The sequence below is a fragment of the Acomys minous genome, assembly GCF_964271855.1.
Source record: "Acomys minous genome assembly, chromosome: 16".
Lineage (NCBI taxonomy): Eukaryota > Metazoa > Chordata > Mammalia > Rodentia > Muridae > Acomys > Acomys minous.
The window spans coordinates 24,315,041-24,330,674 of record NC_140498.1 but is presented as its reverse complement, the minus strand read 5'-3'; the positions used below and the strand labels follow the sequence as shown (position 1 = coordinate 24,330,674).

Below are 15,634 nucleotides of genomic sequence, written 5' to 3'. Positions count from 1 at the left end.
CTGCCATGCCAGGCAGTCTTTCTCAGAGACGCTCCCGTTTCCAAAGCTAATTGTGACAGGGTGTCGGGACCTGTTCCAAGTGAGTTTCTCTGATTAATTAGTCCAAAACACATTTGCCAAGACGCATCGTGTTCCCAATGTGTGACATGCACGGAGAGACAGAGGCTCATCCAGCAAGCCACTGATTATCGAGTGTCTACTCTGTACCATGTGGCTATCCTAAGGGCCGAGGTCAAGCAGAAATCAAAGCAAGAACAAAAGCTGCTCTAAGGATCATATATGCCAATAAAGTAACAGAAAACAAAATTAATTCTTTGCAGCACAATTACATACTTGATATGGCAGGAAGGGAAGAAGCGATGGTGTTTGGGAAGGGCTCAAAACAACTGTCCCTCTAGAGAGAAAGAAAGTAATCACCAAGAAATGACATTTTAGGGAGATAGTGTGAAAGAGAAGGAGAAAGAGAGTGATAAGTAAAAGGAGGAGAGGCTGTCAGTGCAACGCCCCGAGGCAGAAGAAAGGGCTGGACTTGGTTTGAGCAGACTGAGTGCAGGGAAGCAGGGGATGGGGTGGGGTGGGGTGGAGTGGGGTGGGGGGGTGGTGCGGGGGGTGGGCATGCACTCTCATGAGGGCTTGTGTTTTGCTGCAGAGTGAGCCGGGGTTGCTGGGGCTCTAGCCCGGTAGTGTGGCTTGTATCATACAGAGGTTGCAGGGGTGACTGCAGACTGCAGGGGCAGTTAGAAAACTTGCACAGCTAAAGTGGAGTCACTTAATGGCCCATCACTCCACTCACAGGAACCTGCTTTGCTGTCCTGGTTTGCTGTCTGACTGCTGTGATAAACACCACAACCAAAAGCAACTTGGGGAAGAAAAGATTTATTTCATTTCACAGCCTACAGTCCACCCTGAAGGAAGTCAGGCCAGAAACTCAAGGCAAGAGCCGAGAAGCAGGAAGTGAAGCAGAGGCCATCGCTTGGTCAGTCTGTTTTCTTATACAACCTAGGATCACCTGTCCAGGAGGGGCACAGCCCGCAGTGAGCTGGGCCCTCCCTCACCAATCATTAATGAAGAAAATGGCCCTGCAGACTTGCCTACAGGCTAATCAGTAGAGGAATTTCATCAACCAATAAATTTTTTTCCACATGACTCCAGATTGTGTCAGGTTGACAGAAAACGAACCAGCTCACAATCCAAGAGAAATGTAAGAGCCCGTAATAGCACAGACGCTCTTACAAGTGTTCAGCTTTTATTCCTAACAGACCCAAAGGGGGAAATGCCTACATTTATCACCTGGTGAGCGGATGAATAAAATACGGTGTACATGTACAGTGGCACGGTATTCCATCACTTAAAAAAGTAGATTCTGTCACCTGCTACAGTACAGATGACACTCAAAACACCCTATCAACCTCAAGGAGCCAGACACGAAAAGTACATTTTCATTTGTAGGAAACTGTCCAAACAGGAAATCCACAGAAATGAAAAAGCAGTTTAATAGCTGCCTGGGGCTAAAGGAGAGGTGTTGGGGGTAGTGTGGGATGGTGGCTCAAGAGGTTTCTTTCAGAGGGGCAAAGATATCCTAGACCAGACTGTGTGATGGACACACAACTCTGTGAAGACACTAAAGCATTCTGGGCCATTCATGCTACTTGGGAGAACCACAGGAGTAAATGTTTTATCTCAAAAAGCTCTGTGACCAGGGGGAAAAGAAAGCCATTTGAAAGAAGGAAGAAACTACTGTAGTAGTGGAGGGGCAGTGAGCAATGGTGGAAAAGGAAGAGGAGGAGGAGGAGAAGGAAGAGGAGAAGGAAGAGGAAGAGGAAAAAGAGAAGGAGCAGGAGGAGGAAGAGGAAGAGGAGGAGGAAGGAGAGGAGGAGGAGAAGGAGAAAGAGGAGGAGGAGGAACAGGAGGGGAGGAGGGGGAGGAGGAAGGAGAGGAAGAGGGGAGGAGGGGGAAGAGGAAAAGAACACAGGGAGGGAGGTGTGAGGAGGAGAGGATTTGTATGCAGATGTGAGCTTGCTCTACTCCCAGGGCCTGTGGTGCCCACCTGCCACTTCCTCTCCCTCAAGGACTGGACCAGGCCACAGTCAGTCCAGTTAGGCATTCTGCCATGATGGGATCCTTCGCTGTTGTAATAATGATGTAAAGATTAATCCATCCTGTGGACTCCCAGGCTGAGCACCAGCTTGTACCTCTCCCTCCTTCCTGAGCTGGGCACAGCCTGTCCCAGCTGACCCATGCTTCAGTCACCAAGCTTTAATCGCCATGACGGACCGTGCCTTTAAACTGTGAGCCAAGAGCGTCTGTCCTTCCTTGAGATTCCTGGAAATGCTTAGTTAGGCATCTGACCCCAGAAACGAAAAGAGTAACTAAGATGGATGGCCCCAGTGGCTGCTGAGTACCTGGACTAAGCCTTGTGTTGCTGAGGATTCTATTGTTAAATTTATTACTGTTTATACACTTAGTGTCAGGGACGTGGTTGCGAATCATTCCAGATCCACACGCGCCTCTTGTCGGGAAGCTCTTCGCTTCACACCCAGTTTCTGATGGCTCTTCTCTTGTGTCTGCTTCCCAAAGAGACTTCAGGCTCTGGGAAGTCAGGCCATCTATGATACTAACAGCAGCCGGGAAGCACTGTAAGCTGACACTGGGTCCTGCAGGGCCCGCCCTTGTTTATCCCTTCCACTACCCTGAGAGGCAGACTTCATTTTCCAAGTGCCATGTGCGTGTGTGTGTGTGTGTGTGTGTGTGTGTGTGTGTGTGTGTGTGTGTGTCTGTCTGTCTGTCTGTCTGTCTGTCTGTCTGTGGTGTATGTATGTATGTGTGTGTGTGTGTGTGTGTGTGTGTATGTGTCTGTATGTGTGTGCCCAAATAGACCTTTTTTTTTTTTTAATATATCTTTTCCACTATCCTGAGAAGCAGGCTTCATTTCCCAAGTGCTGGTGTCTGTGTGTGTGTGCATGTGTGTGTGTGTGTGTGTGTATGTGTGTGCATGTGTGTGTGGTGTGTGTCTTTGTGCCTCTGTGTGTGCCTCTGTGTGTGGTGTGTATGTGTGTATATGTGTCTGTATGTTTGTGGTATAAATATGTATGCATGTATGTGTGTGTGTGTCCAAATAGACCTTTTTTTTTAATCTTTTGCACCATCCTGAGAAGCAGGCTTCATTTCTCAAGTGCTGGTGTGTGTGTGTGTGTGTGCACACACACATGCACGCATGTGTGTGTGGTGTATGTCTTTGTGCCTCTGTGTGTATGTCTGTGTGTGGTGTGTGTATGTATATTTGTGTCTGTCTGTCTGTGTGTGGTGTGTGTGTGTCTCTGTGTGTATTTGTGTGTTTGTGTGTGTCTGTCTGTGGTATATGTATGTATGTGTTTGTGTGTGTGTCCAAACAGACCTTTTTTTTTTTTTAATCTTTTCCACCTCATCAAATCTAAACCTCAAGGCTCACAGGGCCATCTTACTGGGTCCCTGCCCTCCCTCTACCTTTCCCTTGGGCCACTTCCTTGCCTTAACCGTTCTACAGCCCACTCCCTCACTGGCCTCCAGTCACTGAACACCCTGATTCCTACAGGCCTTGAGACTTGGCAGGACCATCTTCCTGGAGGCCCTTTTCCTGACCATCACACACCCCTGCGTCTCTTGTGACTCAGGTCATTGTTCCATGCCACTATCCCTAAGGCAGCAACTACCTACAGAACACTCTGCGACCTACGACTGTCGCAAATCGTATTTTACCCACACCCTTGCCGGGACCTAGAAACTACCATGTATTTTTGTAGCTCTGTGCTCCAAGCATACACATACTCATGAGGACACATACTCTGTGGAGGCGGGGACACCTGTTGGCTTGGCTCACCCACAGGGGTGTAGGTGGCTCTCAAAAATATTAGCTGGATGGGGGAAAAAAATTGCCGTGGCACCAAAGAGTAGTATGTGGAAGGCGGGGCTCTTCCTGAGCCTTCTGCCGTGGACCCCTCCACACCCCACTCACCTGAAAGTACATGAACTTCATGAGCTTGGTGACCTCTGGCTCCAGCACCTCCACCGTCTTCTCGTAAATCTCTACCCGGTTGGGCTGTTCATTGCATTTCACCTGCGAAAGTGAGAGGCGGGGTCATCATTCAGGCTCCCAGACATCCGTCCTATCTCACGAGCATGGCCCACCTAGGGTTCACATGTGGCATCCCGCGGGGGATAATGGATATGGTCACCCTGGTGAGGGGGTGGGGGTAGGGGACCGACAGGCCCCAGAAGTGCTCCCTGGAGACTGGCTGCAGTAAAGGAGCCAGCTGGTCAACACTGGCCCTCCGCCTTTTCCTGCTGGTCTGCGCCTTTACAGTTGGCTGTCCATGCATCTATGGAGAGCTGCTGTGTCCTCTCCCTGTATCCTTACACACAAGACGATGAACTGGCCTGCCCTTGTCATGCTGTATGCTTGGAGCAAAGCTCCCAGCCACATCCATATTACTGATGGCTGACCTAAGTTTGTGTCATCCAGGGACCCATTTCTCCTGCGCAGTGCTTTTAGTCAGCATGTACCTTTAGTATCACATGCCAGATGCTCTTTGAAAACATACACAGACACAGACACACAGATACACACACACACACACACACACACACACACACACACACACACACCAAGTCTGCCAACAGGCTGGACTGGTTTGAGAGTGTGGCAATGCATGTTCTTTTCCTCAGATAGTGACACACTATGTAGCCCACACTGGCCTGAAACTCAAGATCCTGCTGCCTCTTCCTCTTCCTCCTTGTAGATGCTGGGATTACAGGTGAGTACCACATACACTGGAAAAGGTGCTCTTTTACGGTTATGATGATCTTTATCAATGGCCAGATAGCTGCCAGTGGGCCATTACACGGGCAAACTGATACAACCATACATCACCGTTACAAGCATTAGGACGAAGGTGGCTCTCTGGAATAAGCATGAAAAGGCGGCCACCACAGCTGACAGACAAAATGGTCCCGAAACAGTGAAGTATGATTCGGGGCCTATTCCAATTGTGTTTGTTTTTCACCCCGCTGGGGAATGAATCCAGGATCAGGCCCCAAGACCTTTGGTGTATTTAGCAATGCTTTACCACTGAGCCACAGCTCCAGATTGGTCCCTTTGGCTAGACGATGGCATGGCAGATAAAGCACTTGCTATCAAGCCTGACAACCTGAATGCGAGAGAAGCAATTCCTGCAGCTTGCCCTCTGACCGCCATGTGTATGCCACAGAACATACATACCCTCCGAAGAAAGAATAAATACATATAACAATTTTTAAAAAAGAAAATCAATTGTTTAAGAAAAACAAAATCACTGGGCATGGTAGCACATGCCTTTAATCCCAGCACTTAGGAGGCAGAGGCAGGCAGATCTTTCTGAGTTCGAGGCCAGCCTGGTCTACAAAGAGAGTCCAGGACAGCCAAGGTTGTTACACAGAGAAATCTTGTCTTGAAAAACAAAAAACAAAACAAAACAAAAACAACAAACCCAAAACAAAACAAACAAAAGAAATAAAAAGAGAAGCAAAATCAGGCTTAGAGAAATATGAAAAGTACAAAAAAAGTAATAATAGTTATCCCTAAATAAGAGGGTTAAAAGAAGAGAGAAGGAGAACCTTCTGTTTACTTTACGTGCATGTGGTTTGTTGATTTTGTTACAATGGGATCCACTAATTAAACAAAAATATCAATGACAATTTAAAAAAATCTGTGTTTTCAACAAGTCTAAGACAGTGTAAAAAATAAGAAACAATATGAGTCTGTGGTAACAATACGGATTTCTAAAATATGTTTGTGCCAATAAAAATATCTAGAATAACTGAGATCTCCACAGCAATGGTTTTGGGTGGAGGCGTGAGGAGATACCGCGTTAGCTACTTTAGATCCTCTGCAGTGGCCCGGGTGGCAGGAGACACACACTGCGTTTGAGATAAAATGCTGAGCATAGCGTGTGCTGGGAAACTGTTAAGGCCCTGGGCGCGGACCTCATCAACAGTATTATGGGACGCTCTTTGGGTCAGAGGCCCAGACTCACCTCCTGCCACCTAGAGCTCAGCCCTCCGGTTTGGGTTCAGGTTGGAGGGGCATTGGAGGGGCACAGCAAGGATGGTCTCACCTGCGGGATGGCCCGGGAGCAGCTGCGCCAGGTGTACAGCATGACCGCGTAGTCGTGTCCCTCCTCCAACATCTCATTCTGAAACGGCAAAGCTCGCTCATCAGGGAGATAGATCACTAGGGTCACAGGCTTCTCCAGCCTCTCATCCGTACCCCCCAGGATGTGGTTTGTGGCAGGCGGCAGCAGCACCATGGGGGAGGGGTGGTGGCGGGGCTTGCTGACAAAGCCAGCTCTTGGGCTGGCCGAGCCTACGTTTAAGAACCTGTATTGCACTCAAGTCCCCTTACATCTAAGAAATAACTGATCTCATATCAACTTTAGCAAAAGGCCAGACGAAAGGCCACATATTCTGTGATTCCTTTGGCTGAAATACCCACAAGAGGTACAGCCTGGAGGACTCACAGTGGTTGATGGGACCACAGTATGACTGCTAACAGTCTAGGGTACCTATATGGCGTAATGGAATTAGATGGTAGTGACAGTTGTATAATATTGTGAAGAGGATTAAATTTTTTACCCATATATCTTAAATGGTTTCTGGTTCTGGACAGCATGCCTCAAAAATATTAGGAGAAAAGAATTAATATTATGCTTCCTTTCTTTGTAAATGTATCTAGGGAAAATGATCTTTAAAAATTAAATCTATTTATCATATCTACTTTATAACACATTATTAGGGTAAATCCCAACTTAACTTGGAGTTTGTTACTTATTGTGTGATTCTGTTCAACAGCAGTGGTTTCAATTCTTAATTAGGAAGGCAGTAACATGCTGTCCCTGAGATCAGAAACAGCCAAGACCAACCTGTGGGCCTCCTGCTTTCTCTTCTGCTTGGGAACACGTGTCTAAAAGGGGAACTGACAGAAATGTAAAAAACACGTGACTCAGGCCCCAAATGCCACAGAAGGCATAATTTCATTCAGTTAATGAAGGCTGCAGTTAATGAAGGCTCCACGCTCTGTGTGTGTGTGTGTGTGTGTGTGTGTGTGTGTGTGTGTGTTAGAAGCAGGACTGAGAACCAAGACATGCTCTCTGCCCTCGGACAGTTCAGCCAGGATTGTTGCATAAGGAGAGCCCAGAATACACAGGTCAAGATGGCATGGTAGAAAGAGCTCTGGATGGGGCTGTGGGCACCTTGAGTTATTGGTTCTTCTTAGGGGAATCATATCTATGAGATATGTATCCTAGGCTACCTCTTCTAGGGTTAAATATTCACCACTACACCTGGTTTATGTGGCATTTATATGGGGACCAAACTTAGGGCTTCATGAATGCTAGGCAAGCACTCTATCAGCCAAGCCAATGAGTTTATGCAGCGTGTCACAGGAGCATCAGAAAAACAAACAGAATCATGTTCAGAGCCAGCCTGTCCTTCAGATTTGCCTATCTGAGCTTGTGACCTGATATTTCTGGGGCACCTCAGTCTGCATGGTTCCGGTCCCCATACCCCAAAGAGTCATTACGCTGGCAGGAGACGACAGGCAGGTTCTCTCGTGTACATTACAGCTCTCCTAAGGTCGCTACTCCCACTCAGCCTTTCCTGCCTCCGGCAACAATCATCTTGAGAATCTATCTCATCCGGCTTAAGTGTTCCATTCGCTCCTCTTTCTAACTCATTCCAGGAGTAATTCATGGATAAAGCATGGCTGAAGCAGAGTTTGCCTCCCCTCGCTCCCATTTTTGGACATTGCTCACTGCTATCTATCTATCATCTATCTATCTATCTATCTATCTATCTATCTATCTATCTATCTTCTATCTATCTATCTATTATCTACTTATCTATCATCCATCTAGCTACCTTTTCATCTATCACCTATCTATGATCTATCTATCTTTTAATCTACTATCTATCTATCTATCTATCTATCTATCTCCATCCATCCATCATCTATCTACTTTGTTTGTTTGTGATAGGGTTTCTAGTCCAAGCTAACTCCAAGCTCCCTATGTCACTGAGGAAATGATCTTGAACTCTGATCCCCCTGCCTCCACAGATGGGATTACAAACAGTTGCCACACCACACCCAGTTTATTTGGTGCTGGAGATCAAGCCAGGGCTCCGTGTGTTCTATAAAGGCACCTGAACATCCAGGCTACATCTCCAGTCTCCGATGCGTACTGTCATTGAATGAATGAAAGCTCTGAGCTGTGCCCCTCCCCCTCCCCATGCCACTCCTATGCTCTAGCCCCAAACTTGGTATTTGAGACCGTGACTATTTCTAGGTAGGTCTTTCTGAAAGGTGACGAAGCTCAAAGGATGTCATGCGGGAAGGTTCTTAATCTGACTGTGACATCCATATAAAAAAGAGGGAATGTGGGAATACAGAGAGACATCTGACACCCAGGAGTTTGTGAGGAAAGAGCAAGAGTGGCCAAAGGGAGAAACCCACCTTCCTAGGGCTGTGAGAAGGAAACGCCCATTGCTTAAGCCATCCAGTCATGGTGTTCTGCTACAGAGGCCTAGGTATTGAATATAATCTCCACCCCTTACCTCAGTCTCCATAAATACCATATATAGTATGTTCACACCGCGATTCTGGGCAGTCTGAGAACTCTGTCTTTGCTCCGTGCTGACGTTCACCTGCTGTCCCCTCCCCATCTCACCTCTGACTGCTTCAACCCCACGGAAGATGGAGAGAATCACAGAAAGAGGTCAGGACTGGTCCCAGGTTCACGCAAGGACTTACTAGCTTGTAGGACGATGAGAAACTTCCTTATTAACTTCTCCAGACCTCAGTCTTCTCATCTCTACAATAGGTATAATGATACCTTTGCAAGCCCTAGAGTTATTACGAGGTTATGATGACATCACACAGCGGATTGCCCTGCCTATATTTCAAACAGCAGTGTGCACACACAATCATTAACCTCTCACAAGGCTGTACTAAAAAATGGCTTCTTCTGGTCTTCTCAAGGCCCCTTCAAAAGCTGAACTCCAAACTTATATCAGAACATTAAATGTTTATACATTTTTATTTACCCCCCCCACCCCACACAAAATAGTCTAGAGGCCAAGCTTTATCACCAGAGAGTCGAAAGTTTACAATGACCATTCCTCAGCTGTGAGACCCTGAGTTAATTTCTTAACACTTGAGAGGCTCCAATGTTGGCCAACTGAAATATCGAGGCTGTCAATCACCTACCTCCCAGCATCTGTGTGAGGATTAAATGAGATAATGAGCCTGAAATATTTGCATAGAAAAAGTGTTTGGTTGAACTGTCTCTTCCCCACTTGGCTCACTGAGAACGGAGACTGGCCCCGTACTAATTCTCGAATCAGCTCACAGCAGGTACACGATGCTTAACGAACGCGTTGGGTTTGGAGAACATATCCCACACAGTGAGAACAGTCCAGGGAAATACATGCAGGGGTCCATGGATGAGGAATCTAGAATTCTGCTAATTTCCCCTAAGATTAAAGGCAAGAAGAGAATTCTGCCCTTGTAGGGCCAAACCCTAAATAGGAAAATGACTGGCTCCATTTATGAGTGATTTAGGCCAGCAGCTTCCTTGAGTCAATAGTGATATCCTCCTAAGCCATGTCACTGTCATTGTTATGAGGAACATTTTTCAGAAGGGACGGTCATAGGTCAGCTGACTAAGGCAGAGCACATTGGGTAAAGGCCTGGCACAGGAAGCTTCCCACGGCTCCTCCTGCTTCAGCTGGGTGTGCGCCTGCACACGCGGGTCACGGAGACTTACCATGCTGGAGTGGACCGTTGCCTGCTCAATGTACCTTGCAATGCCCGTGACAAATGCATTCCTGTCCTCGAAGTTTGTGTCAAAGTTAGCCTGTAGAGAGGTAAAGGACAGGAGGACATTTCACTTGGTTGTTAGAAAATACATCCAACCTGGCTGGGTGTCAAGGGAACGAACAGCTGCCAAGAAAACCCACAAACTTTCTATGAAGCCTATTGCCCCATGGCTTCAAATACTACCCCATACCTCCCCAGCTCAGCCGAGGACACTTGGATAACATCTGCTTCTCATCACTGACGGGTCTCACTCAACCAAGCCTCAGAAGTAAATGTTTAATTCCAGATCGACACTTTTTAATTCCAGTTAGTAAGGCTTTACTAACGAATGTTGGCAATTTATTCACGTGATAAAGGTACTGAAATTAGTCTGTTTTATATACATGTCATCATGAATTTTTCTTTTAAAAAAAGTTCAAGCACAAGGAAATTGTACTGCCAGCTAACTATATAAGGCCAAACAGTTGCTAAAAGACAAGGTATACATGGCTTTCATGCTGCAAAGCAGCCACAGGTGCCTGAGGGTGCGCAGGTGTAGATGGACAAGTCAGGCCACCGGCAAATATTTTAAAATTAAAAAACAACCTGGAAACAATGAAAATACCCAGCAAAAGCTGAAGGAGATATCAGTCAGTCTGTCTGTCCAATGGACCAGGAAGGATCATGAACCGCTTAAACACAAGTGGGTCATCTCTAAACCACCGCCTTACTGCACTGATGGCCGTGAGGAGCCACAGGAGAAGTTTCAGTTGCTGTTACTTTTGAGTCAGAGGATCTCTCTCTGTAGCTCAGGATGGGCTCAGACTCATAGCAATCCTCTTCCCTTAGCCTCCTGAATGCTGGGATTACAGCTGTGAGCCACCTCACCTGGCTCCACAATAAATGTTAAGGAAAAGATGAATCAGAATGGGGGGGGGCCGTGTGTGTGTGTGTGTGTGTGTGTGTGTGTGTGTGTGTGTGTGTGTTTTCCTGTTTTAGTAAAATATATATTAGTATATATTAGTAAAATAATATATATAAAGAACATGTGTGTCTGTGTGTGTGTCTGTGTGTGTGTGTGTGTGTGTGTGTGTGTCTGTGTGTCTGTGTGTGTCTGTGTGTGTGTGCTTTCCTGTTTTAGTAAAATATATATTAGTATATATTAGTAAAATAATATATATAAAGAACATATATAAATATATATTTAATCAAACAAAAGGTGTATATACACAGAGACCGGTATATTGTTATAAGAAATCTCTATGCTATGCTTTTTTTCATTTTGTTTATAGTGAAAACATTTCTATAACTAAAATAAAAATATACTTGGTACAATTAATTATAATCTGTGCTAAAAGGTATGAATAAATCAAATTTAGGAAATGATCTTCAAGTATGTGACTGACACATTTAACTATCAAATGGAATACACACACACACACACACATACACACACACACAATTATATTTAGTCATTGTTGACCATCTAAGACTTGGCAAAAAGATCCAGTGCAGCCCCAATTTCCAAAGTAACACATTATTTTAACATGGCATTCAGCCTGGCACACCCAAACAAGGGGCTTTAGCCAGGCTGCCTCCAGCCGCATGGATGCCCTCCTCACTAGGCCTGCCAGGGTCATAGCTGTGTGTAATGGGATGGAGTTTATCATGAGATCTGATCTAGGGCCAAAGCAAACAACTGTGACCCACTTCCCTGAGCCACTAGCTGCCGTGTGGTCCTGTGTGAGCTCTTGTCACACACATGAAGGCAAAGTAATTACCCAGGCAGACTCTAGGGGCTTCTAAATTGTGATATTTAATTCATGAGATCAGGGGTGCCTTAAGCTGGGTGATGCAGCAACAGGAACAGCCCAGAAGGGATTTGGGATCAGAATAGATCAACAAACACTCCCTAGGGGAGAGAAATGGTCCTGGCACACACTTATCAGTTAATCTATTCTCCCCACTGCTTCCCTAGAGTGCGTAGGGACTCCATCCACTTCTGACCTTTCACCTTCTCGATATCGCCTTCCTCTGCCCTGCACGTGAGGGCAGGTCCCCTCCCAGGACCTCCGGATTCCAGGTCTCTCCACCCGAGGTGACTATTTCCATTACCTGGTACATGATGGAGGATGGCGGCGGCTCGATGCATGGTTGCTGGTCTGGGAGGGGCAGTTCCTCCAGCAGGTCCACATTGGACAGGGCATCTTCCAAGGTGACGTGGGTGGTCATGGCTGCAGTGTCTGCCTTCCACGCTGATGGTAAAGGAGCAGAAGGACAAGGGAGAATTTCAGGGACCACCAAATATTTCCTTTGGCCTCACCCTGTCCAAGCCCCTTCTGGACGGAGGGTGGAGAGTGTCAAGAGTCAGCAAGGCCACTCTCCTCACAGGCGTCTTCTACCTACACCTTTCAAAATCTTAGTCTCAGGGTCGGTGAGATGGCTCAGTGGGTAAAGGGGCTTGCTGCCAAGCCAGACAACCTGAGTTCGATCCCAGGGACCCACACGGTGAAAGGAGTGAACTGACTCTCACACGTTGCCCTCTGACCTTTACACACCCACAGTGGCATCATGTACCCCCATATCACTACATCATGTACACACACAAATAATGAATAATAAATATATTTTGAGGATATCTTGGCTGAGCCTCACCCCACGTTGGATTCTGGCCCCAGACAAGCAGTGAAGAAACACAGCTCCAAAGAGTAATGTGACACCCACATGATCAAGTAAGCAAGAATCTGGATTGATGCTGGGCCCGGAGACACAGCCAGGCCCCCTGTTCTTCTTAGGGACATCATCAGTCCCATTCTTAGACAATAGTACAGGGCAAATATCCATGACGGAGCAGCCAGGACGATCAAGGACACCTAGGCCTAGGTTTTATAGGTTAGTTAAGCAGGGACTGTACAATTGTTAACTCCTATAAGCCAGCTCTGCTTGCAGCAACGAGGAAGCTGCCATGTCTCCCTTGGCCTGGGGACATTTTATGGACCACACCAAAGCAATCAACTCTTCATAGGTAATTTTGGGTCTTGGACCTAGGCAGAATGTGGCTGGATGGATGATAACTCTGCCGGGTAGTGAAGCAAAAAAGACTGAGCAGGACAGTTAGCCAACTCAAGGTAATTGCTACTTTAAGAATATAGCACCCAGCAAGCAGAAGATTCATTTCCTAATACAAATTTACATGTGAAAACTGATTTAAAACTTCTACCGAATGACTTAGTGTGTGAACTGGGTTCTTCTCATAAGTAGCCTCCAGGAATAAAATCTTTTTTTTTCTTTTTCCTTTTTTGAAAAATTTCCCCAAGACATTCTGTCACTTGGTCCAGCAGCACCGATGCCCCGTACCATACCGCACACCTTGGGGTGGCACCCTCAGGGCACATTGTGGCCACTGCCATGCCATCCAGGCTGCCCCTGGCAGAATTCTGGCTCTCGTGGCTCCAGAAATGATATCTTAAGTCAGGTGTGGTAACACATTCCTGTAATCCCAGTACTTGGGAGTCCAAGGCTGGAGAATCAGTAACTTGAGGCTAGTCTAGGTTTCATAGCAAGTTGTAGGCCTACCTGGTTACATAATGAGGCTCCTCTCAAACTGCATCCCTCAAACCAGCGCCACGAGTTACTACGGCTACGAGATTAGAAATCAAGGGTGCAAACCAGAACCAAATCCACTCCTCTGAAAACTTACCAGCACATACACAAAACTTACTCAGCTAATGGAGTGAGTCAAACAGAAGTGGTCATTACTTAGAACTCAGAGCATGAATAAAAGTCTCAAATACATCTAGCTGAAGGTAAGAAAAGCAGAGCTTGGGCCTACAGAGAGAGCTCAGCGGACAAAGGTGCTTGCTGCTCTTTCAGAAGGCCCAAGTTCAGTCCCTAGCATCCAGGTTGGTTGGCTCATATCCACCTATAACCCCAGCTCCAGAGACTCTGGTGCTCTCGTCTGTACACACACGAATAAAAACAAGACAAATCTTTAACGTAGAACTTAATTATCCCGGTGTTGCACTCAAATACTTAAAGAGATAAAAAGCTCAGTCTTAAAGAAATGAGGCAAGGAGGGCCAGTCATTGTAAAGACAGAAACAAAATAAGACAGAGGTCAACAGCAGCAGCAGCAGCAGCAGCAGCAGCAACAACAACAACAACAACAACAACAACATCCCAAGACTTACAGGAAGATTAGTGACAATGAAGCCAACCCTTTACTACGTGAATAAGAGCACTCAGAGAAGGGCCACTGTGCTAGCCCAGCCCCCACGCAGGGGAGTGTGGTTTGAAGGCTGGAATCTCTCAATGTCAGAGGCTGTGTCCTGTTAGGAAAAGCAGTGTCCAATGCCAGGCCACATGGGGACCTTGGACATGTACATATGGTCTAGATGCTACAAAGAATTGGACTGTATACCCACGATCACGCTGCGAACAGGTATTTCCTTCAGGTCCAAGGTTGAGTGGGCAGATGGGGGCTGGGCTGCTTGCTCCAGAGCAGCTGACTGGAATTCACACTCCACTGAGTTTCGAAACACACCTCCTGGGCATGTACCCTGCTAGTGGCACAGCCAGCCTCCAACAAGGACACATGGGACTCAGCAGTGACCTCCTCTGCTGCCTCTCTTCCCATCTCGACTAAGCTCTAGGTGTAGTGCTCAGGGCTACAGGAGCATGACTGCAGGCCACAGCGAAGCCTTGCTTCCTTGCATTACTATTCTTGTATTGATATTTTAAAAATTATGTGCATGCACATGTGGCTGTGTGTGTGTGGGCGGGGCACGTGCATATGTATGCAGATGCTGGTGAAACCCAGAAGAGAGTATCAGAGCCCCTGGAGCAGGAGGTGGTTGTGAGCCTTCAGATATGGGTGATAGGAACCGAACTCAGGCCCTCTGCAAAAGCAGTGTGTGCTCTTGACTTCTAAGTCATCTCTGCAGCTCCTCCCACATTTCTATTAAGTCCGCTTGAGGGAGGGGTAATGATTTATAGATACATGATCTACAACGGCGAAGCCCAACGATGCCCTTCATTATGTCAGACAATAGCAACAAAGCATTCTTGGTGCCAGACATTGTTAGCGTTCACCTGCCTGCATATCCTTTCAGTCATGCACCATGGGGATGCTGCTTCATAGGTGAGCTCGTACTCAGGACTAAGAAGCACGCTATTAGTGTTTGGCTGTGCTTGCACCAAGAGTCAGACACACAGCTTTGTTAGTATCTGCCAGGGCTCCACCCCTAAGGCCAGGGTGACATTGTTCAAAAGCATCCTGCTTCATTTGCAGCAAGAAATCCAGACTGCAGTTACTGAATCCAACTGCTATGGTCACCATGCCATTGGCCAGGTTGCAGAGAACCAGCCCTCGATCACACTGTTGGTTTGGATGTACAATGTGCAATTGCAAAAGATTGAAAACAAAATGCAACATCCATTACCATGGGACTGCTGGAGCCCTCCACAGGGAAGCCTGGCCAGCAATAAGACAAAGCAGTGGCAAGCCCAAGGATGTGTGTGTGTGTGCGTGTGCGTGTGCGTGTGTGTATGTGTGTGTGTGTGTGTACCACATGATCCCATTTATCCAGGGGGAGGATGCCTACATACACACAAACACATTTATTGAAACAAGGACTTAAGGGCAGGCTATATAAAGACTGCTGAAGGGTAAGGCCTACAGAGTCAGGGAAATAGTCTAGGAGTCTTTGAATATACCGGGTTTTCTAGATTCTTACATGATTGTAAGATAAGCTTTAAACTTAAAAGGCAA

General features: G+C 46.7%; 1 protein-coding gene across 3 annotated transcripts in view; it reads right to left on the bottom strand.

Annotated features, from left to right (window-relative positions):
• The window catches only part of CYFIP2 (cytoplasmic FMR1 interacting protein 2), a 126,528-nt gene that overhangs the window by 92,345 nt on the left and 18,549 nt on the right, over window positions 1-15,634 (bottom strand). For all 3 annotated transcript variants that reach the window (XM_084763956.1, XM_084763955.1, XM_084763957.1), the window contains exons 2-5: window positions 11,981-12,120; window positions 9,834-9,923; window positions 6,129-6,206; window positions 3,992-4,093 (exon numbers count right to left, since the gene is read on the bottom strand). In XM_084763956.1, the coding sequence (XP_084620082.1) occupies window positions 3,992-4,093; window positions 6,129-6,206; window positions 9,834-9,923; window positions 11,981-12,097 (387 nt within the window). In that variant the 5' untranslated portion in view covers window positions 12,098-12,120. The remainder of the gene's footprint in view (window positions 1-3,991; window positions 4,094-6,128; window positions 6,207-9,833; window positions 9,924-11,980; window positions 12,121-15,634) is intronic.